This window comes from Uloborus diversus, chromosome 10, assembly GCF_026930045.1.
Source record: "Uloborus diversus isolate 005 chromosome 10, Udiv.v.3.1, whole genome shotgun sequence".
In the NCBI taxonomy this organism is placed as follows: domain Eukaryota; kingdom Metazoa; phylum Arthropoda; class Arachnida; order Araneae; family Uloboridae; genus Uloborus; species Uloborus diversus.
In genome coordinates, this window is record NC_072740.1 from 129,034,669 (window position 1) to 129,058,582 (window position 23,914).

At 32.6% G+C, this 23,914-nt stretch overlaps 1 protein-coding gene and 1 long non-coding RNA gene across 2 annotated transcripts; both read right to left on the reverse strand.

Moving 5' to 3' along the window:
• Window positions 1–271: 271 nt before the first annotated feature.
• On the reverse strand, window positions 272–10,208 carry LOC129231329 (uncharacterized). Its single transcript, XR_008581243.1, has 3 exons — window positions 10,038–10,208; window positions 2,670–2,822; window positions 272–315 (listed from the first exon to the last, which is right to left on the reverse strand). It is a non-coding gene; the product is annotated as an uncharacterized LOC129231329 (long non-coding RNA).
• A 7,910-nt stretch (window positions 10,209–18,118) lies between these two features.
• On the reverse strand, window positions 18,119–21,993 carry LOC129231179 (putative nuclease HARBI1). The gene is made up of 5 exons (XM_054865426.1): window positions 21,766–21,993; window positions 20,390–20,559; window positions 19,700–19,868; window positions 19,057–19,198; window positions 18,119–18,438 (listed from the first exon to the last, which is right to left on the reverse strand). Exons 1-5 carry the CDS (start codon window positions 21,991–21,993, stop codon window positions 18,119–18,121), a joined length of 1,029 nt encoding a protein of 342 aa, XP_054721401.1.
• Between the last annotated feature and the right edge of the window lie 1,921 nt (window positions 21,994–23,914).

Here is a 23,914-nt window from a genome sequence, read left to right on the forward strand (position 1 = left end):
TCTAGTACAAATTGCAAACAATATGCATATTTCACTATAGCAATTTTGTTTTGCTCAGTAATTGGTTTTTCATAAAGGTAGATATTTTGTTTCTTAACCCAATTTTCATTTCAGAAAATAAATACTGTAAAAATGGAACAATCACTTAATTATATGTAATGACGAAAACTTAATACTCTCAAATTAAACTCTACATTACCAATTTTCTAGCATTAATTGTTGATATCTTTCAATAAGGATATCTATTTGATTGATCATTATGACTTGAAGTAGTCAAACTCCGATCTCATTACAAGCATCTTTATTTTCCATAAACTAAAATGAAAAAAATGCATCATTAGAGCATTAATATTTTTTTCTCAGTAACAATTATTTCAAATCTGATTAATCTAACATATCTGTATTCATCCTTTTCATAGGATGAAACATTGCGTTTTTAAGCTACAGAAACACTTATTAAAAAAGAATAAGAACCAAGAGGAATTGGATCCATTTACTGAAAGAAATCAATTCACAGATCAATGTATGCTTTCTATTTCAGTATTAATAAAACAATTGGAAAACTAACACCAGCAAAAAAAAAAGACACACACATACATATAGGGGAGGGTGGAGCACAAGGAGCTGTGGGATACAGTGAGAAACAGCTTTTTCTTTTTTAAATTTTTAAATTATAATCGGTAAATAATGCTAGGAAATCCGTGAATCTGCAGCAATTGGCCAGGTGGATTCTGCTTTCTGGGATATGAAGTTGTTGCTTGAGTTTACAATCAAATGATCGTTATTGTTTCTGATTGCAGGCAAGCAATGTATCTTTTTTTTTTTTTTTTTTGACTCTTGCATGCATCAATTTAACAAATTTTCTTTTACGAATAAAAATTACCCATTTTATCTATTTGATTGTTCTACTTATGTAACTAATTATCATTCAAAACATTTAAGATACGCTTTAAACAAACTCCTTAAAATGTTAAAATAGAAAAAGGCGGAGTGGGGTACAGTGAGACAGTCATAGTCGGGGTAGGTTGAGACTTCCACTGTCCCCATCCTGAATCGAAAGGGATGGTTTTATTTGAATTTATTTTACGATTTAAGAGCTTTCAACTTGCTATTTATTTACTTTACAGGTATTTTTACCCCATCAAAAATGAGAATTAAACCGTGTAAGACAGAAATATGAACACTTTCTGAAGATTCCATGAGAAATTCATTTGTAACTAACCTTCAGATTCCAAATGACATTTCAGACAAAATAGATCATAATAATCTGCATAGAATAGATAAAACTGATACAAAAGAGCCTCTTGCTCTAGTGTAGCAGTGAGTGTTTTCTTAGGTTCTTATAGTTTTAGAGGATATCCAAAGATCAAATAGAGAAACGGTTCAGTAATGAAGAAAAAGCATACAAAGAGTAAAAGTATTACTGTGAAATTTCAGAAGAAAAAAAATACAAAAAATAGAAAAAAAAAATATCAAAACTATTAAAAAAATGTTAAAAATAATTTGACACAACTGATGGGATAGAAGAAATTAAAATAGAGGATCAGATATTTTATCAGATTATGTTGACATGTGTGGAATCAATCTCTTTTGCAGTTTGAAAATTAAATTTTTATGTCGATGTACGATGAAACTTGAATCTCAATATAACTTCAAAAAACTCAAAAACTTTATGTTTTAGAAAGCTTGAAATCTCTAGGACAAGTATTTGGAAGAACATTTTTGAAATCTCTGAATAATTCGCAGGACCATTAGCAATTGTATAACAATGTAGAATTTTTGCTGTTTTCTGAGCTATGCCATAATAGTATATATCTTTTGTAATCAAGGAATCTGCACCCAAATTTAGGAAAGTATAAATAAATAAATTATGCATCAGAAAAAAGATTTGTAGATTTTCAAAAAGCCAAACTTTAATTATGTGTTTATAAAGTTTGATTGTTATGCTCGTAACAGTTCAAATACCCTATTATAAAATGCAAAAAAAGAAAAATAAGCAGAACAATTTTTAAATTTCAGTATCTAAAAATTTAAGTACTTTTATTTTTGTAATGGAATTGCTGGGATTTTTCAACATGAATAGGACAATCGACTATTTCTGGCAAAAGCCATAAATATAACTCATTCAGCCGTGGAAATGTTCCTTCCTTTAAATTGGATAATTCTGCTTCCTTTTAACCTCAAGTCAAGTCTGAAAGAACATATTTGAAAACATAAAACACAATCAAAAACAAAATAAGAAAAAAAATAAGTAAATTATTTTTTAAACAAGGAATTTATTCCAACAAAAATAACAAATAGCAACAATAAATTAGTGCTCTAATTTTCAAAATTTAGTATTTTAGAAACCATTGTAATACTTATGGGCAATTCCATTTTAATAAAAGCATTAATTGTTGCATAGAAAGTCTACAAAGACTCCAACTATGTCAAATCCCTGTGTTTTGTTGCATGAATTTTATGAAAAGAATGAACTGGATGCAGTTCAAATAGGTGGTCTGAGGCAATTTGTTTGAAATATAGGTCCCAAAAATTCAGTTTTGGAAATATTTGGTAGCTTTAGGAGGGGGCATGAACCCCCCAATTATACAATTGTACTATTATAAAATGTTAAAAAAAAAGAAAAAGCGGAACAATTTTAAACTTTCATTATCTAAAAATTTAAGTACTTTTCTTTTCTGTGATGGTATTGCAGCTATTTTTCAACACGAACAGGACAGTACTCATTTTTGGCAAAAGCCATAAATATTCCTCATTCACCAGTGGAAATGTTCCTTCCTTTATATTGGTTAATTCTGCTTCCTTTTAACCTCAAGTCCAGTCTGAAAGAACATATTTGAATACATAAAACACAATCAAAAACAAAATAAGAGTAAAAAATAAGTAAATTATTTTTTAAACAAGGAATTTATTCCAACGAAAATAATAATTAGCAACAATAAATTAGTGCTCTAATTTTCAAAATTTAGTACTTTAGAAACCATTGCAGTACTTATGGGCAATTCCATTTCAATAAAAGCATTAATTGTTGCATAAAAAGTCTACAAAGACTAACTATGTCAAATCCTTATGTTTTGTTGCATGAATTTTATGAAAAGCATGAACTGGATGCAGTTCAAATAGGTGATCTGAGGCAATTTTTTTGAAATATAGGTCACAAAAATTTAGTTTTGGCAATATTTGGTAGCTTAAGGGGAGGGGGCATGCCCCCCCCCCTGAATCTGCACTTGACTTGATGTCGAAGAATTCTAGAAGTCAAAGATTTCCTGAAGCACTGTTTAAATGAAGTTTTTTGTTTCAGTAATGGATATATCTTATGCTATACGTCCATTACTGGGCAAAAAATATTTTTCAAATATTGTTTCTTGAAATCTTCAAAATTTATGTACATTATATAGAAGTAGAGTCCAAGTTCTTCCCAAAATTCATGCAAGGAATCGAGGATTTACAGGTTTGAAATTTTTGTAGAGTGTCCTGTGAACCAACTGATCAAATGAAATGGATTTAATGTGGATTTGCACTGAAAGAAGCTTTGACCTTTGGCAGGGGAGAAATTTTTAAAATTGTGACACTGATCTAACGGACTAGAACATTTCGCTGGTTGATACACACTTTTGGTGGTCCACTTTCACATCTTAGTTATAAAAAAACGAGACCCAACAGAAAAGAGTCAAAAATTATGTAGTAACAAGAAATTTTTATAGTAAATGGTGCCAATTACATGTTTTTAGCAGAGTTTAGCAAGTTGAGGAAAGAAGAAAATAACAAGAGAATCTTGATCTAACATCAACACTGGCCAGGGAAGCAACAAAACGTGATCTCTGTTATGGTTTAGGAGGGGGGAAACTAAGATAGACAAAACGATATGTTGAAATGCTTTAAAAATTTCTTCATCTACCTTTTCTAGCAAAGCAAATCAAACTTTCTCTCAAAAGTTTAAACAAGTTTGATGCTTAAAATTTCCAAAAAAGAATACAGGTGAACAAAACTTCAGTGGTCCATTGACTAATAAAACTTATACTTTGCAGCTATAATGAATGTTTTGGTGCTCTGTCTGGGAATAGCGGACCATGTTCAATTTCGAGCAGTTTTGAGTTTCATTTTTTTACACAGCAAATCACGTTAGTCTTTTTTAGTTATCTCATTTTCCTTTCCCCCCCAAAAAATTATTTTAGAGCATTAGTTTAATTAGAAAGAAGTAAAATAAAGAAAGTAAAACTCAAGAAAGTTCAATATTAATTTCTGAATTATCAAAGAATATGACATCCATTAGTACATTTCCAAAAAACAAAAAAAAAGTTAAAATAATAATAATTTATCAACATAAAACTTTGATTGATGGAGGTGCATGTTAAAAGTAGCCATTAAACCTTTTTTTTGCAGTTAACTACAAACTACTATATTACCAAATGTAACTACTTTTTTTTTAATGTAGCAACTAAAAATTACTTTTGAAATGTAGTTGCTACTTCGCTCTTTTAGGAAATTAATTTTTCTGGGTTATACAACTTACATGTGTTTTAAAAAAAAATGAAAAGGAGGGGGGTGAAGATGTAACGAAAAAATTTGCAAAAAATTAGATTTTTATCAGATTTCTTGAAAAATATAATTAACTAAATATAAAATCTTGTATTTTCATTTCCTCATAAGTAAACCTTCCTATAGGGGAAACATTGTTTTAAAAGCTTTAATTGTTAAAAATTATTATACCTAAAAGACCTTTTGCATAAATAATTAAAGAATGAATTTATTACAATGGTTAAGAGATGGTTAATTATATATAACCAAGATTAAAATCTTGTTAAAAAATTCTCTCATTAAGTGTAGCTTTCTACAATAAACAAATAAATGAGGGTAAAATTAAGAGCATGCATTTATAAGCATAATTTTGGTACATAGAAATTATTTTGCAGCATCTACAAATGAATCACAAGTCTGATATACATTGCATACTTTAAAAACCAAAAAATTAACACATATATATATTTTTTAAGTTGAATAAAAGTTAAAAGATCACGTAATAAATTAATAAACGTATCAATGAGAATACTCATAGAAGAAATCATGTACCTTACAATGGATCACTACTCGTGTTAACATCCAGGGCAAAGAGCAATCTTCTTGCCAAGGCAACTAGAACTATTGATCCTACTCCCTTATCAACTACCTCGTCTGACGCAAATGCAGTCACCAAAATGAAACTTTGTGCTAACTATAACTCAATGAAGAAATACTCGTTACCTAAACTGAACTACAACAGAGACATAACTACCATGATCACCAGACTTAGAACGGGGCACTTGAAGGGCATGAAGATTATGCCTGATGGATGCAAAATCTCCCAAGATTGTCTACATTGCCCAGGCGAACAACTTGACCCGGAACACATATTCAATTGCCCATCCATCGTAGCGGCCCTCTTCAAAATTGACCTGAACAGCACAAAGCGAACGCTCCACACAGACAAGGCCGTAGAAGTCGCCAAAACTGTTCTTGCAGCTTTCAGCTCAATTTGACTCTCTTATTTTATTTTATTGTATTTTATTTTGTACTTGCCATACGACAACAACACAACAGAACACTCATACAAATAGCAAGAATAGGCTTTGAGAAAATCATTATGTTTTTTGTTGCAGACATTATTTTTCCTAATTTCATAAGAAAAGAAAAACACTTCCTTCTCTAAAAAAAGAAAAAATCAGACTCAAAGCCTTAAGGAATATAAGCTTTGAAGTCTTTTCCAACCCTAATTTATTTCTTATTTTTGAATATACAAATCCAAATAATGAAAATATTCTCCTAAGCACTTCAATAAAGCCTTTGTCGCAAACACTAATGTTTATTGATTCTTCCACACCAGGGATCATTTAGTATGTTGTGATCAAAAAAAGTTTGAAAGGTGAAAATTTAGCAAATTTTACTAGAGGTACAGAATTACACCAATATATATATTTTTTTCAAAATTTTACTTATCCTTTTTTTCTCCTTGTTCTGACTGTATCGCAGATAAAGTCATGCCAAAAATGGTGCAGCTCTTAGAGCTATTTTTATGCCTAACTTCTAATTAGGCTTTATTGTTTTCTCATAAAATTTAAAAATTTAAGTTTATATCAATGATACATGATGTATCTTGCTATAAATCATGAGTAATCAAATCAATTAATTAATAAAATGAAATTTGGCTAAAATATGCTTTTTGGGCCACTTTGAAATGCAAAAAAACTGAAAAAAAAAAAAATAAATAAATAAATACAAACCATGAACAACTTGAATTTTTCCTCCATGATGATTTTTAAAAACTTAGTTGGTTTGCATAGTACATTTATATACCTAATACAAAATATATATATATTGATTACAACTGTTGCATTTTTTTTTTTTTTTTTTAAGAACCATTGCTACAACTAAAAAAATAATTTTGCAAATTTTTTAATTTGTTATTTATCTCCAAAGGTTTGTTGGTAATTTTACACTTTCCAATAATGTGTAAAATTCATGAAAACCTTTGGGGAGAAAAGATTCCACTGTTCAAAAAAACAGGGATTTGTTTTAATTTTTATATAACCATTTGGTTTTACATCATGGTTTAAACGAAACAACCATGGTTACGGTATTGTTAAGTGATAGATAGCTTCAAATAGTGTTAAATTTGGGATGTGCTTTCTATGCTTTGTGGCTCACTGTCTCACAACACAAAGGTTATACATTCATAAGCTCTCTCTCCATCCTATCCATTTTTACTAGAGCAGATCTCAGCTGAGCATTTGAAATAAAGTAATACGAGATACAAAATCTTCTGTGCAAGACAAGAGCACGTATGCAAGTTTCCTAGTAACTTTGGTCATATCAGACCCACGATCAAACACATTAAGTAGCTAAAAACTTAACAGACTACCCAGCTAAGCTGTTGGGCTTCCTGAATGGCGCTCTAAAACACAAACAAATACAACATTTCACATTAATTACTCAGTGAATTAAAAACAATAAAAACCGTTGACTCAATCATTCAACATTAGAATGATCCAAAATTTGGAAAGTGAAAATGTTTTGAGTCCTACCCTCCCATTTGATTCCAAAGTGCCAGAATATTTAAATGGAACAAAATTTTATAATATTTCAATAACACTTAAGGTAGCTCAAAGCAGATAAAGTTTGCATCATTGCAGAATAGAGTGTGCTGACAAAGAACCAAACTAATCACAAATATCTATTTCTATTAACAGAAATTATATTTAAAAAATTCTATTTTATGTTCCCTGCTTTAACATTAGCCATGAAATATATTCTGAAAATATAAATATGTTTCTTGTAAGATGTTGCAACTCTACAGACTACTTAACAAAGTGTCTGGCTTTGACCCAACAAGCATCAGTACTGGCAAAAGCAAAAAGTACTTCCTAAGTACATGATCAGCTTCATTATCTGAACCAATGAGTTAACCAGATACCAGGCCTATATCTGCATACCCGCAGTGTGGGGGCCCATGTCTTTAAGGGGCCCAACGGCTCAAGAAATTGAAAAAAACTAACACTAAGACTTATTTACGTTGCAGAAAATATACACTGCTGGCTAAAGATACTTTTATTCATGTATAAACAGGGTGATCACTAATCAAACAAATCTGGGAGCTTCAGGAAGATTATTTCAAAGCAGTAAAAATTAAGGAAAAAATTCCAGTTCATTAATAATCTTGCTGAAAGGGGTTAATATATTATAAAAGAGTTAAATGGGAAAATAATACATTTAAGATAGATTGCAGTTCTTGCAAAGTTTACAAACTTTGACAGGTTGTCAAAATACATTGCCGAGCTTAAACTAAGGCAAACTCCTGATTATCGGCAGTCGGATTATCTGCTGGTCACTTCGTAATTATATTTTGATTTATTTTGTATTTTAAGGGCGATGATTTACTGAATGTAGGAAAATACACCCATTTTAACTTCGCGAGTGCAAAATATGCTATTATAGACACAATTGTTATTTCTTTTTTTTCCCTTCCTTCCCATAAAATTAAAATTCTTAAGTCTCTGCACCTGCAGTTTTTAAGCAGATTTGAGCAATTGTTCAATAAAAATCCCTTTCTCTTCCTTTCACGATTTTTGGTCAACAATCAGTAGCATTCTACTTTGGATTGACATAAACAAATCCCTTATCTCTGTTTGCAAACTTTCTATGCATCAAAGGGGTTTAGAATTGCTAAAAAAATTTCAATTAAACAACATTGTATGATTGAGCATGAGTTTTGTTTACTTTTGCATTTAATAGATGAAATAGAAAAAACCGAACTTTGAGGATGTTGAGCTACCTCTAAAAGTTAAGACTATGATATAAAATTTCAACAATAATAATTTGTTTACATAAGTAGAAACAAATAAGAGAGTACATCTAATACACCGCCAGCTCAGTCATTTCCAGCCGAGGACTGCAGTTTCGTGCTTATTAGCACTCATCAGCCTGGCATAGGAAAGTGACTGAGCTCTACCAGTTTGTACGGCCCTCTTGGCTTCCTTAAGGGTTTTCATCTCCAGCTCAGTCACTTTCCTATGCCAGGCTGATGAGTGCTAATAAGCATGAAACTGCAGTCCTCGGCTGGAAATGACTGAGCTGGCGGTGTATTACATGTATTTCTGCTTTAGCCCTGGCTACTGGGTGGTAATTTACTGTAAATAAGAGAGTTTTTTTTTTTTTTTTTCCCCAATGGGCTGTATAAGAGAACCACCTGAAGAGGCGTCTGGGCCATAACCAGACCTAGTGCACTCCCCTGCAATGCATCAGTCTTTCATGTGTCATCATTAAGGTGCTGATATGCATGACAAAGTAGTTTTTAATGCCCAGTTTTCACCAGATGGAAGCACCTGGGCTCACCATGTAGTGAAATTGCACTAGGAATTTAATTTTGCAGAGGGAATTCTAAGCCAAACGAATACCCAAGGGATTTTTTTCATGACGCATAATCATACGACACAGGAGCTAATGATTTCCTGCATCTCAAAAATCCACCCACTGGACACCCCCAATCAAAACTGGGTCCACAGGCATAGAAGACCAGCGCCTTACCTTATCATCATGCCACCAGCCGGCAAAAAGGAGGGTAGAACCCGCAAAAATCAAAAATGTTTAAAAAATGACCTGTTTTGAACCACCCTATTCAACATAGATTTTATTTGCGAATAAGCAGATTTTTTAGGGGGGGTGAACAGAAAGAGTAGTGTTAATTTCAAAAATATTCACATAATATAAAAATGTTTTATTTATTTATTTTTAATGTAAACTCACAGGTGCACTAAGTTCTAAATGGAAAAGTAACTTTTATTTATATGAAGGGTCAAAAGTGGTTATTAGGAAAAGCTAAATCTCAGCCTGCAAAGACAAATCATTCCTCTATACAGAGAGGATTAAAAAGATACTTGCTTACATTCTTACACTATACTTAGTTTTCTTAAGCGGAGAGCGTTCCTGTTGTATTATTTTTAATGCCTTAGGTGTTTCATGTAAAATGCTTGCTTTAAAAATGTTATTAAGGTTGACTCGAAAAAATTAAGTTTAAAATGTTAGGTGAGGTTTCTGAATTTAAAAAAAAAAGTCCAGACACAAAAACTTTTTAATTTTCTAAAGTTATGTATATAGCACAATAAAAAACATTCTGCATGCAATTTTGCTTACACAACAAATAGTAATTTCCACACTAAGAAACTATTTTTTAGGTGTTACCAACAAATGTTTAAGCAAAGTTGAAGCTAAAACTGAATTCGTGAAATCAAATATATGGGAACGTTGAAAACAATACTCAAAAATAGATCACACGAATGCAATTAATTTTAGTTTGGTTTCAAAACGAAGAATAATAACAAATGCTTAAAACCATATGCTTGAATAACTTCATCGCATGGTTTCCCAATTTAAATGTGAAAAATATACAACAAAAAGTACAAACATTTTGTGAAAAGTCAAGCATTTAAAAGGGTGGCTTGTACAATTTTAAATTAAGTCAATGTATTTTCTTCTTTTCCGAGACATATTAATCAATCATTACATACTTGAGGAAATTCGACTCCCAGATGAAGTCAAGTTCATAAATATGCGTCGAATGAGTTCGAAGCGAACCCACGACACAGACGTTTTGGAAACAGTATTATTCACATGTTTAACATCGTGAAACTAATTGAAAACATAAGTCATCAGATTATGACAGCTATAAACTACCTTGCCTCAATCCACCTCCTAATAATAACCAAACGAAATACGGTCAATGGAGGAAAAATCCTTGGCGAAAATGTAAGACAACCCTATGCTTCGTGAATACTCAAATGCTGCCAATGATGGATTCATCTTAAGCCGTAATTATAAGTCGATAAAATTGCCAACATAGCAGCTCCTTCTAGACTCTGCTGTAAACCAGCCAATCAGATTGCTGGAACTCGTGGGATTCTTCCTTCATTGAAAGCCGTGCTAACAAAACGCAGTACGAATCTTAACATTGTTGATGCCACTTCATCGAAATGTTGTTTATATTTTCACTTCAATTTCTCAACTGCTAGATGAGCAATACTCCAGTTAAAAGAAGGAGGGCCTCAAATTTTAAATATTTTTATAAAAATACAAATGTTCGTAATTTTTGTTCTAATAGCGTTTACATGCTTCCTTTTAATACTTTCTTCATATATGTTTGAAAATATTTATATTCCTTTATAGTTTTTAGTTCGCGCATAAGCAACAAAGCTTCGTGAAATTAATCAAAAATCGACGTTTCGATTTTCGATTTCGATTCCGAGTCACAACTGACTACAACTGTATTTATGTCGAGGACTGCATACTAAGTGCCTTGCCTCCATTATTTTTTTTATACCGATAGATGGCAGCACCATCACCGTATCGAACAGTTAATGAGAATTTTGAACTAGACCAGAAGCTAATAGCTACCTGGTGCTAGCACCCCCAGAGGTATCGTTTCACTTGGAGGACATTGAGACCATGAGCATATTTAACGTCGCCCAGTCCCCTTTAATGACGACGGTGGGTCTTCGACCATCGAGGTTCTAACTCAGGACCCTCCGGCCCCGAATCCGACACTCTACCGATCGGGCTATCACGGCCCTAAAATCGACGTTTTTAGCTTATTTTGCACATTACGGTATTTCTTCTTTTAGATTCCAGTTATAGTTTTTTTTTTTTTTTTACAATAAATATGCAATATACAACTCCTTCTTGGAAATGCAAATATAGTTTACCGCAATTTACTCAGAACCCACCACAAGTAGGTGGTTGCACTTTGTGTTCCACCCTGCTGCCATTTTCAAGAAGACTAGTTATTTACAAAACTTTTACATTTGTAAAAAATAATTACATTTACAATAACTATTTACAATAACTATATTATTTTAAACAAGATTCTAAGTTTCGATCAAGATCCGAAGTTGAACTTGTGACTCCATTTTTGCATTGATGATCGCGAGGATAAAGTTTTTTCTCAATTATCCATACCATGTCTTATCCGAAAATACTCAACCTACTGACTCACTAACCAGTTAAATAACAGTTTCAACAGCTGGGGCATTACAATGATAGTAACGTTTAGTTCTGGTGACGACTATTTCTCCCTCACGGAAAGCGCGAACAGCCGAGAAAATAGTCGATTGCCTCTTTTTTCGCTACCACCAAAGCCTTGAGTGAGAATTTTTCATCCGTTCTCCAGTGAATCGATATCGAGAACAAGCGACCAATCAAATGATAGTTCTGTTCTCACACAAACAAATCGCTGCAGTAGACGCACGTGTCGTGTAGAGAAATAGAATGTCTGCGCCGAAAAACATACGGGTTAAAAAATCACAAATAAGCATGATTGTTTCAGAAATGGAACAGAATTCCAATTTAAATAGTGGAAAAATAAAAAACAACTATTCGAATGTCGACAGGCAAAGGGATTGGGAAAAGTTGGCCGAGAAATTGAACGCAGCAGGAGGTGCGAAGAAAAATGTGAAATCGTGGCAAAAGGTAAGTCATTTCATGTTACTCAAGCTTTTTATGTCTTTTTATCGGAAATATATATATTTTTTAATCTTGTAAATATAATTCAACCACCTTTCTTTTGGTGAGTGGTCCCGAATAATTTTTTTTCAGCTACAGCATTGTACTTAAGTACTTTCTATTGTCTAATTTTATTTCATCAAACCATGTATTTTTAAATGCTATGCTAATATGTTATTAATCAGGTAACGTAGTTTCCATTCTGTAACGTTGAAGAGTCGTTGCTAAAAAGGATGTAATGTGTTCAATGAATTTTTATACATTAGTTTCAGTTCTTCAAAGCTTTATATTTGGAAACGATTTTTTTCAGAAAAAATCTCTCATTTTCTTCAGCACTGTCCCAGAACAATAGAGTGGCAACTAGAGGCAAAAGGTTATAAATGAAGGAGTTTATAAGTTTGTTACTTTATCACATTTGTGACTCCTCTTCGTGTGCTTATTGAAGAAAAACAATTATTTGTTGAAAATTAAAACATAAGATTTTCAGTTGGGGGACAGACTGTTTTTGAGGGGGAAGGTGGGGGGGGGGAGATTTTGAATTTGCAGAATGATAAAATATGAAATAGCTGCATCTAATGAGATCATGCTTAAAGCATCACTGTAACAATTTTTGAAAATTTTATCTTATCAATCCTATCTTTTTATTTTCCGAATTGTGAGACAAAACATTCGGAATAAAGAATTATTTTCAATGGCCTCTGTTTTAAAACATATTTTTATTCAGTTTAAGGTTGACTCCCTCCCCACCCCTATCCTATTTTTTAAAATACAGTGGAGTCTTGATAACTCTTAAGTCTTATAACTTGCAGCTTTTTTGGGACCCTTAGGTCCCAAAAAAGCTGCAACTCTTGTGAACGCTGTAGTAATGTCATATAATTGGAACTTCTAGTAACTCAAAGCTGTTAGCGGATCCCTTTAGACTTATCGAGACTCAACTTTATATTAATTTACTGTAGCTTACAAAGAGTAATATTTTCTTGGTCGCATGCAGGGTCGCCTGAAAGGGAGGTTGCTGTGACCTCCCAGCATGAATGTTTCTGATGACACGTAAGCAAAGGAATATGTTTGAAAAACAATTTACGGCAATAAAAGTGTACAAAAGGTACAAGCTCCAAAACTTAAAATAAACATACAGTAAAAACGTGTGTTAGTGAAATCCGTTACTGCTAAAATCTTGTTTTATCAAAGATTGGTAATTCTCAACTCAAAGTAACAGAGAAACTCAATATTCATAGCATCAATATCGACGTTGGGAATTATTAAAAAATTTTTACTGGTCCTTCAGACCAGTGAACATGAATATATACTGGTCAGGGTTTCCGCTACGGTCGCATTTTTCGCATAATGCGAAAACACTATCTGAATTGCAAAAATAAAGCAATGCATTTTCGCTTTTTTGCTCAAATAAAAAATAAATTAATTTTTTGAAAAAAGAAGAAATGTATGATAATAGAGAGGAAGCATGCATAGCGATAATCAACTTAATCTTTTTTAAATCTTAGCTAAGATGTTAAAACTACAATTAAGTTCAATAACTATTAGTCTTATCCAGCATTATGTCCCCTGAATGACTGCTTTATTAGGAGGAGGGGACTGCAACGTTCTAAACACCAATCGTGTTTTCTTTTTTTTTATTTTATGTTTTAAAAAAATAGCTGTTGTACTTATTTCTTCAAAGATGTCACAGATGAAATATGAATTTTATTTTGAACTGGAGATGAAACATACTGAGACATATATAAATATATGAGAATGTGTAACATTTTAGCATTTTGCTAACATTTTCCCCTCAATTTTAGCTTTTATGCTAAAGAACTTTTGAACCCAGCTTAAACACTGATACTGGTCCGTGCTAAATTCAACGCTAAATGACAAACCACATTTCTTTAATGTACAAAAAATTGGTGATCACACAGACCTCTGAATATTTTTTTGTAGTGGTTCGAGGCGAGCTTCACTGGTCTAGGACCAGTGGACCAGCAGTAGTTTCAAATGCAGAGCATAAAAAAATTTCATTATAGCAAAATGATTTTACTTAAGTCTCTTAGACTTTGAGAAAAGAAGCACGACCTGCCCTTAGCATTTGCCACCTCACCTAATGCGACGAAATCATTAATTTGGTAAAAGAAAATATGATTTGGGGAAATAAAAAATTCTCGGAAATTTCTTCTGCAAAAAAGGTTTCTCCCTTGGATAGTCAAAAGAATTTTTTTTTAAAAATCAGGATTAATATTTATTAAAGTTTGTCTGGCTTGAGCTTTTGGAAGTTGTCGAAATCTTAACAAGGCTCACTTGCTAGCTAGCAGTTTTAAATATGCAAATCATGAATGAGGGTAAACTTTATTGCTATTCAAGCTATGAAAATTTACATAGTAGTCATTTTCTGATCAACGATTTGCATTTTGGAACTACTTGTGAAAATAAACTTAGAATTAAATTATGAACTATGTTATTAGATGTTCAATTAGTTTAAATATTTCATTTTTGTTAAATTTCAGTGCTGGTCAGACCATAAAAGTGCAGTGAAATCCAAACACATGATCTTGCGGAAGGAACGATCCAAAACTGGCGGAGGATCGGTGCCAGCAGAGAGGGAGCTGACCTCACAGGAGGAGCGGGGGGGGTACTGGCATTAATTGGCTTTGACGCTGCGAATGGGCTTCCAGTCCCTGAAAGTGAACCTGTACCAGAGGTAATATTTATAATTTCTTTTTAAATTTCTATTCAACCTTTTCCTCACAGCACTGGTTAAACTTAGGTCTTATAAGAGCTATGAGCTTTTTGCTGTTGCAGACTTGAGTATTTATAATTCAAAATGAGAATACTATCTCTTGTATAAATTTAAATTTCAAATACAAATTAACACATGTCAACAACTTGCTAACCCAAGCTGCACAAAGTATAGTAGAGAACTGATTATCCGGAATGCTCAGGACCATCGCAATCCTGGACATCTGAATTTCCTTGTTTACTAGATTGCTAAAAAATTCTGTTTTCTGATTGTTTATGAAACCCAAATTGCAATAATTATTGGTCCTGCCTATCAGAACGAGCAAAAAACAGTAAAGAATTGCCTATAAGTAAGGAAATGTTAGAAGAAAGAAATATTTTTGGTTCAGGAAATATTTTTAAAGATTTTGCATTCTAAAAAGTTGATTTTCCAAATTCGAATTTTGTTTCTATACTAAATTTCCCAAATTATATGATAGTTTTCTTATTTTAAATTTCCATGGTATTTTATATTAATAGTTTTTTTTTTTTTTACAGTATAAGGTATATTTCAAAATATTTGATATTTTTGTTATTTTTAAAATTATGTTGTGATAGAGAGTTTCTTAATAGAAATTACCAATACTTAAGTTCATTGCTTAAATGATTCAAATCGGTCTATGCCAGTTTAGTAGCCAATTCCATTTTCATATTTTACTGTCAAAATACTGCTGATAACTGTTTGTACAATTTCCTTTTTCTAATTGTTTTCTTTGTGGTTAGTTTCATCAAGAAATTTGGAAGAGATACAATGACTTTATATTTACCTTAGAAATCTTGATTAGTATTATTTTATGTCACAGTATTGCCATCAGCAACGTTAAAAGTACTTTTTAAATTTAACATTGAGGGTAGCTTCGCCACACATAGCCCTTGACTCTGTTTTGGTTCAAGTATTGGTGAATTGAAAATTATCTAATTTCCACTGAGGAAAATATCTGTATAATCATTGGGAAAATGATAGACAAAGCTTAATTACAACAAATTTTAACTAAGACTTTCAACCTTTGGTAAAAGATTTTGAACTTTGGCTAATTTACTGACTAGTAACTTGAAAAATCCATAGCACGGGTCCTGCCACACAATTTAAAATAATGTTAGAAGTCGTCTCATCAACTGAAAAGCCTCGCCTCTTGCCACCAGTAATCGAAACAAGTATATGGATGTCTAGCAGCATTCGAAAATTGTTCTGCTTGGAAATATTACAGATAATTCATATTGCTTAGATAATGGTATTTCATTTATCTCTTTCAGGGGTATATGGAAATCACTTATTCAATGGAGAGTGATCCTTCAGCTGCTAATTCCTTATTTATCCTGCCCAGCCAGCTGGAGGCAACTTCCCCGGGGCCCAGTCAAGGCGTCATGGATGAATTGCCAAGTACCCCTGCTACCTCCAATATGCATGAATTTCTACCAAGCACCCCTGCCGCATCAACAAGCCAGGCTGGTGACATCAGGCTTCGCTCGTTTGACCAAAAGAGCGCAATCGGCCAAAAAAAACGGGTGAAGCCCGTTGTGATCCGGCCGGAAAATGGAAAGAGACTTGTGGATGCACAAAGTTCCTTGGCGGCAGCCACCAAAGAGGTCGCTGAAGCGCTAAGGGAGAGGAATCAAATCGACAGTCATCGTCTGGCACTGGAACAAGTGCAGTTGACATTGCTGGAACGACAAGTTCAAGCGTTTGAAGCTGTTTTAGAAATTTTAAAAAAAAAATTTGAATGAGGTGTAGTATTTTGTAAATAAATTTATTTCTCAAAAAAGGCCTTATTTTGATTCTCACTTATAAGTTAGATAAAATATCTTGGTAACCTTGTTACTTTAAAATGTTAAAAAGGAGTTCAAAAGTTTTTACCTTCCAAGCCAAACTACGAATCGGTGATTCTTTCAAGACTGGCAAGCTGTATATCTTTAAACAATAAAATAATTTAATTGTTTTGATCAATTTAATTTGCCAACCCAGCTATTATTGTATTTATCTGGGTTGGCAAATATCATTATACAGTCGTATCTCAACAGGGTTGTAGTTATGACCGTACAAAATTAATTTAATCCATGCCGCTAGCTAAAACCGAAACTGGCCAAAATTGGATTTAACCACAAAAAAACTGATCAAAACTAAATTAAGTAAAAATACACTAACACTTGTATGTATGTGATGAATCTGTTAGTAGAAAGTTTTTTAATTAAATACAGTTTTGTTTGTACCATGGCCAAAATTGGATAAAATTGATTTTATCCATGGTTAAATCCACCACTGGCCGAAACTTGTACAACCCTGTGTTTCGACAACTCGAATATACCTTTATTTTGAAGTTTTCTTTGGGTCCCAAACTATTAAGACAGCTGTTCTTGACAGATTTATTGAAACTTCTCCTAAGGTTAGTTTTTCATGACAAAAATAAAATTTTACATCATCATGTGTCACAAAATATTTCAGCTTTTAATTAAACGTGTGTGAATTATTTTTTTTTTCAGTCATTTTTACAACTAGAAATGATGATTAATAATTGCTTTGTCTATAAAGGTCAAGCACATATTTTTCGCTGAATTCATTACAATACTAAATGGTTCTGGAAACTATTTATAAGCTATTTCTTTAGATGAGAATTTCGATAACAAGTAATTAAATTTCAAAAGAGAAGGAGCTAAGAAAGCTTTTAAGCAGACAGCAAGAGAAAAATCTGATTTTGGATTCAACAGTCAAACATTCCAATTGTGTTGGAAAATATAAGTTTTTCCATTCATCAAAATGTCAGTCGAACCTCGTGATTTTGAACATACATAACTAATTACTGCCAAGAAAAAACTATTTGCAACGAATTGAAAATGCCCCCTGGGAGTTGGTTTCACAAGGTTCAACTATATTGTTTAATATGTGTTGATTTTATAAAACATGATGAAAATGTTAATTTTACAATATATGTATTGTTCAAACATGTCTCGTGTGACAGTACTCCTTTTCTACCCTATGTTTAGTATTCTGTGTGCAGAATTTGATAGCAATATAATTCTACTGAAGTTGAAAATATACATAAAGGAAGGTAGTAGGGAAATTGTATAAAAAACATTATCACTATCTATACTAATATTATAAAGAGATATAGTGAATTAATAGGTTCAATATTCAATATTATAGGTTATTATAGGTTCAATAAATTTCAAATATTTACTTTAAAAATTATCATATTAAAATTTCCATGTTTATGAAAATAATGTAGCTCAATATATATAAAACAAAATATGTTAAGTTATTACCAATTTGTGTGCAAGAAATTCACCAAAACCAAAGAAAACTGTAGAAATTCATAATTTTTTAAAACTTTTATTCATCATCATCTTCGACGGTATCAAACAGTTCGTCCTCTTCATCGAGAACTGCATCTTCCCAGTATATGTTATCTTCTACACACATATTGTGTAAAATTACACATGAATTTGTAATGTGCGCTGCAACTTCAGGCAGGTAATGTAACACACGATCCTTTAAGAGACACCTGAATCTGTTTTTCAGGATGCCATTACATCGTTCTATCACACACCTGCCTTTTGCATGAGCTGCATTATATTTATCTTCATCCGATCCTGGGATGGCACCTTCTATTGGAACGTGTAAGTGTCGTTCTTGCCGGTAACCAGCGTCACCTAACAAAAGAGAATTCCACATTCAGAGTAACTGAAGCATTAATTTATACATTTTCATACATTAATACGCATTTTTACATGGAATACTTGAGCTATTTGAAGAAGCGGAAGGTCTCGATAATTGGTGATCACTATATTAAATCGCAGTTTCCCAGCCTGTGGTATGCTTACCATTGGTGGTATGTGGTTGGCTAATTGATGCTGCAAGGGGGGGGGGGAATGCAATGCAGACATATAGAACATAAATTTATAAAAATATATCATTCAAAGTATTTTCCTATAACTTACAGAAAATATTTTAATAACATCATGCAGTTAAGGTGCTATGTGTAGTTGATATCGTTCAGAGCGGGCTTCTAAATTTAGTCATTAACCATCAATAAATTTCAGAAATGTTATGAATTATCTTCTTTAATAAGGACAAGAGTCTCACTAAATATATTTTATAAATTATTTTGTTATTATAGGGGAAGAAATTACCCAAGCCGACATGCTTTTTGTGTTTTGAATTTGGAAAGTGTCGTTAGCTAATGCAGGTATACTGAATGTGAATTTGCATAGATTCGTAATAGATATCAATAGATAGATAATACACAGAAAAAGTATCACACTACTTACCTAAGAGCCACCCATCACCATGGATTTTGTTTCCTTCATCAAATGCCGTCTTCAAATTTGAAGAACGCCAGATGAAGGAATCATGGGTACAACCAGGGGCACGAGCCACAACATTTAAGATTTTTGTATCCATGTCACAAATCTAAAAATTTAAAATGAAAAAAAAATTTTTTTTCATGCATCATTTTTTTCAATAAGCAAATAGTATTAACAAGCTAACATGCATCTCATGCAGAATGTTGTTACAATATTGCAGATCACATAATACTTGCTTTAAAAAAATCTTAATTTGTCTGAGTTTTTCCTAGAATTCACTCATTCCCTGATTATTTCATACTTCTATTCTGTTCAATCTCAGTTTTAAAGAAAGGGAAAATCATCCCATAAGAGAGAAAACTTATAAACAACTCATAAAACCATCCAAGAGTGTAACCCTTGAATTCCCATCAAATTGGAGGGGTGGGGTACATTCCGGTGTCACAGTTAAATGTTACAGAAATTTGGTAAGCTTAACACTATGAGTTTTATTTCAAGGAAAGAATTACTTTGCTGCCAACAATTTTCACTAATCTACCAATTATTATAGCATACTAAAAATCTGATATTGTAAATGAACCTAAAAAAAACCAAAGCTGTTACTTACTAGTTGTACATTTAGGGAATGCCAGCCTTTACGGTTGACATAATTCCGCTCCTGGTGAAAGCCATCATTAGGTGGGCCAATTATTGCTACATGTGTGCAGTCAATTGCACCAAGTACGCCTCCTATTCCACAGTAATTGAAGAACTCCTCCTTTATATTTTCTTGTGCTCTATGAATTGAAAAATAACAATCAGGACACAAAGTTAATCTAACAACTATATATACACACTAGTTGAAGTAAAAGTTTAGAAATATTTGCATCCAAATTTAAATGACACTTAGAATGAAATGCATTTTACCTCTCACACTACTAGTAGTCTACCAAAATGAGAGTTTTTTTTTTTTCATCTTTGTTCTTCTACTTAGGGGAGTAACACTTACTTGCATATATTTAAAAAATGAAATGCACTAAAATAGTTTCCCAACATGTATAATGATGTTTTATTACATATCTTTCAGTCTCACTGGATGTTAATGTGAATTTCTTTAATGATTGGTTTCCATTTTAATATAATTTATGACTCAACAGCTCCACAAAATCATAAAATATAGTAATAAAAAAGTAGTAGTAAATACTAAAATAATCCGTAAATCACTAAAATGCCTTTGACAGATTTGAATTATAAAGACTCAAGTTATTAAGCTTTGAGTTATTGAGAATAATCTATATATTGAAAGGTGTATACATACCTCTGATCACTTGGGTATTGCACAAATTTCCGAAGGAGATGCTGCGACATTGCTTGGGACACTTGCCGAATACAATTGCTGGCACTTTGCTGCGTGACCTTTATGTAATCATCATTCCCAACCCTTTTCTGGTATCCCCCGCCAGCGAAGAAATTTAAAGCACATAGAACCTGTAAAGGAACAGTTTAATATTAGTTTATAATGTAATCATTTTCAGTGACAAACTTAAATGTTCAACATAACCTTTATCAGCTATAAATTAGCTTTTTCTTTAGAATATAATTTATACAGAGCTCCACGTCACATAGAAAGTCCCAGTGGTATAGATAAGAAAAATATGCCAAAAGGGGAATGGGAGTAGGGCAGTGTGGACATCATACTGCACCCCCTTCACAGGGGTGCCATGCCCCCTCCCCATTTCCCAAGCTCAATTGGTACAAATTCCCTTCCAAAAATTTCCTCAGCCATCATTCCCCCTTTTCTTTGCTATATTTATGTTTTAAAAACCTTATTTATTTACTTTTAATTATTATTAAAATCCCCCCCCCTCCCCCATAAAAAAATGTTTGATGGTGCAACTTCATCCATAATTCTTTTGTGAGCACTCTTGACACTTCTGTGAGAGCTTTGACGACACACTAATGCGATAAAAAGGAAAAGGACTTATTATTATTATCATAAAATAGATCAAATGAGCTTGGATATTGCTTGAAAAACGAGGGTTAAATCATTTCTTTTTTTTCAAATCAATTGAGGGAGGAGTCAGTTTGCAATTAATCTCGGATGTTGGATATTATGCGGCACATTTTAATTATATGTGTTTATCACAAGCTCACGTCAAGCCAATAGTTCAAGCAGAACATTTTCAATAAATGAAGTATATTGCAGAACACTGCAAAAAAATTTTGTTCGACAAGGGCAACTTCAAACAAAAATCGTAAACTAGTACATACTTGTCAAACAATTACTTAGAAATAGAGGAGTGTTTAATCAAGTAATAGTTACATTTAAATTTATATTATAAATATAATGCAACTGCAATAAAGAAACACAAAAGAAAGTTCAGTTACATATCGTCAGCACCATGCTAAACTAACGAATGTGAAAAATCGCGTTTTTCAACGCGATGAAATTTCATATTCGATACTTAGCCTTCAATTCAGTGACTTAATTAGTTTTGCGCTTGAAGGTATCTATAACATTTATAAAATTGAAAATAACTAAAAGCATCAGGTGGAAAAAAGTTATAGTCAGTGTTTTGGCTCTCCTCAAAAGTGCCAATTTTTACATTCGTTAGTTAACATGGTGCTGACGATATAAGAGTTTTCAAAGGGAAATTCAAACAAGGCATTAATGTTAATAAAGCATACACTTACTTTAAGTTCTGCTGTGATCGCATCCTTCCTTGTTGATCGTGTTTGAATGTAGGGCTTTAACTCCTCAATAAGATTAAGAGTCAAAGATTTGGTTAGTCTGAAATGCTTAACGAATTCCCCATCATCGAGAGCAGTGAAACAATTCGTACGAAATTGTGAACGGTTCCGTGGGATTTTCCTTCTTGCATCCTCTTCTTGAATTATCGCTAACATCAGCGCTTCGGCCATCTTTATTGTGGTAAACAATCCTCAATTCTCACTGTCGAAAACACGAACTCACCGACTGTCACTCGGGTGAGATGAGAATCTTCTTTCTCGGCAGCTAAAGTCGGCACCGATCCGTTTTCGTCAGCTTCATTGTGGCAAAAAGGAACACCTCACGGAAAGTGACGTCACGCATCGAGAAAAACTGATTTTCTCGTTAGCGACTTCGTTCTAGAGACAATCATTGTAAGGCCCCTGGAGTGTAAAACAAGAACAAGAACTGAATTATGGGTAAAGCTTCAACTATTTTGTATAAACTTGAATAGAACTCGGTCGGAAGAAATCGAACTTTTAAAACTAACTTAAAAAGAGTGCAAAAGTATATTTTCAATGTAATACAGATACTCGATCTCCCAAAACCAAGACCTTTAAGTCATTCGCATTCATTAACACGTGCTAACGGAGTACTGGGTCTGTATATTTATTAAACTTAACTACTATAGTTATAACGGAATGAGGACACTTGTAAATTATATCTTTAAAAATTATGCATCTATGGTTCAATAAAAATTAAAATTTAAAGAAAACAACAAACGTCCGTGAAACATGGACCTGTACACTTATTTAATGTTAAAAAATCTATAAGTACGTGCTTGATGATCCTTTGAACATTATGGATCTGGTGATTCAAAGAAATGCTTACTTTGCTATTTTTGAGAAATTGTTATTGGTCATGGTAGTGGACAATATGATACACAACGCAAAAGATTATCCATCACAAAACACGTCTACAACTATAGGAGAATTTCTTCCTCAAACATAAAGATTTGAAGCTTCAAAATATAAGTTGATTTATTTTCCTCCATTTCAGTGATGATGTGTAAAAGTGGACATTCACTTCTGGAAACTAGACATTTGCTTAAGTATGCATTTTCGAAATTCCCATATCACACTCGGGAAGGTGAAAGGATTGTAGTACTGATCAGTGAATCTGTAGAAATTCATTTGAGGTATTAGACGCAAGAGATGGATTTATCTGAAAGACTTTTTATTCGGAAAAATCAATGCCAAAACTGAGTCGTAAGTTCAAATCTTGCTCAAAACGTAGAAAATTGTTTAAAATCATACAGTTATTGTCAGTGCAAGTTACTTTGCAAATATATAACTCCTGCACAAAACAATTCTACGGAAATGCAGGGTGGAACACAAAGTGCAACCATCTACTTGCGGTGGGTTCTGGGTTGTTAATGAAATAAAATACAATTGCATTTTCAGCCAAGAGCTGTTTAATGCACATTTATTGTAAAAAAAAACATAACTATGATCTAAAAGAAGAAATACTCCAATATGCAAAACAAGCTAAAAACGTCAATTTTTGGTTGATTTCACGTAACTTTGCGGCTTGTGCACGAACTAAAAACTGCAAATGAATGTAAATATTTTCAAAGATACACGAAGAAAGTATTAAAAGGAAGCATGTAAACGGTGTTAAAACAAAAATTTTGAACATTTTCATTTTTATAAAAATATTTGAAAATTTACCATTTTTTACCTTTTTTTTTTCAAACTTTGGTGTCAATGCGCGATCTGAAGACATAAATATTTTTTTTCTCATTATTTTTCCCATGATTAGGATGGCAGTACACAACTTTTACTTGCTATTAGAAGTTGCTTCTCGAAAATTTCCTTTTTTCGACCCACCCTAGTAAGGAAGTAGCAGTTTCGACTCCCACTTTTGCCCTGATAGATGTAATTTAATTATCTTTGTGCTGTACGTGTGAGACAACATTTATTATCTTATATCTAACCAGCTTATTACCCGGCGTTGCTCGGGTGCTTATTAAAGCAGCATATCTTTTAGATAATTAAATGTATGAATTCTATCTACACGGGCCTACCGCCTTTCTTGGTACAATTCCTCAAAAAAACTTATATAGCACAGAAA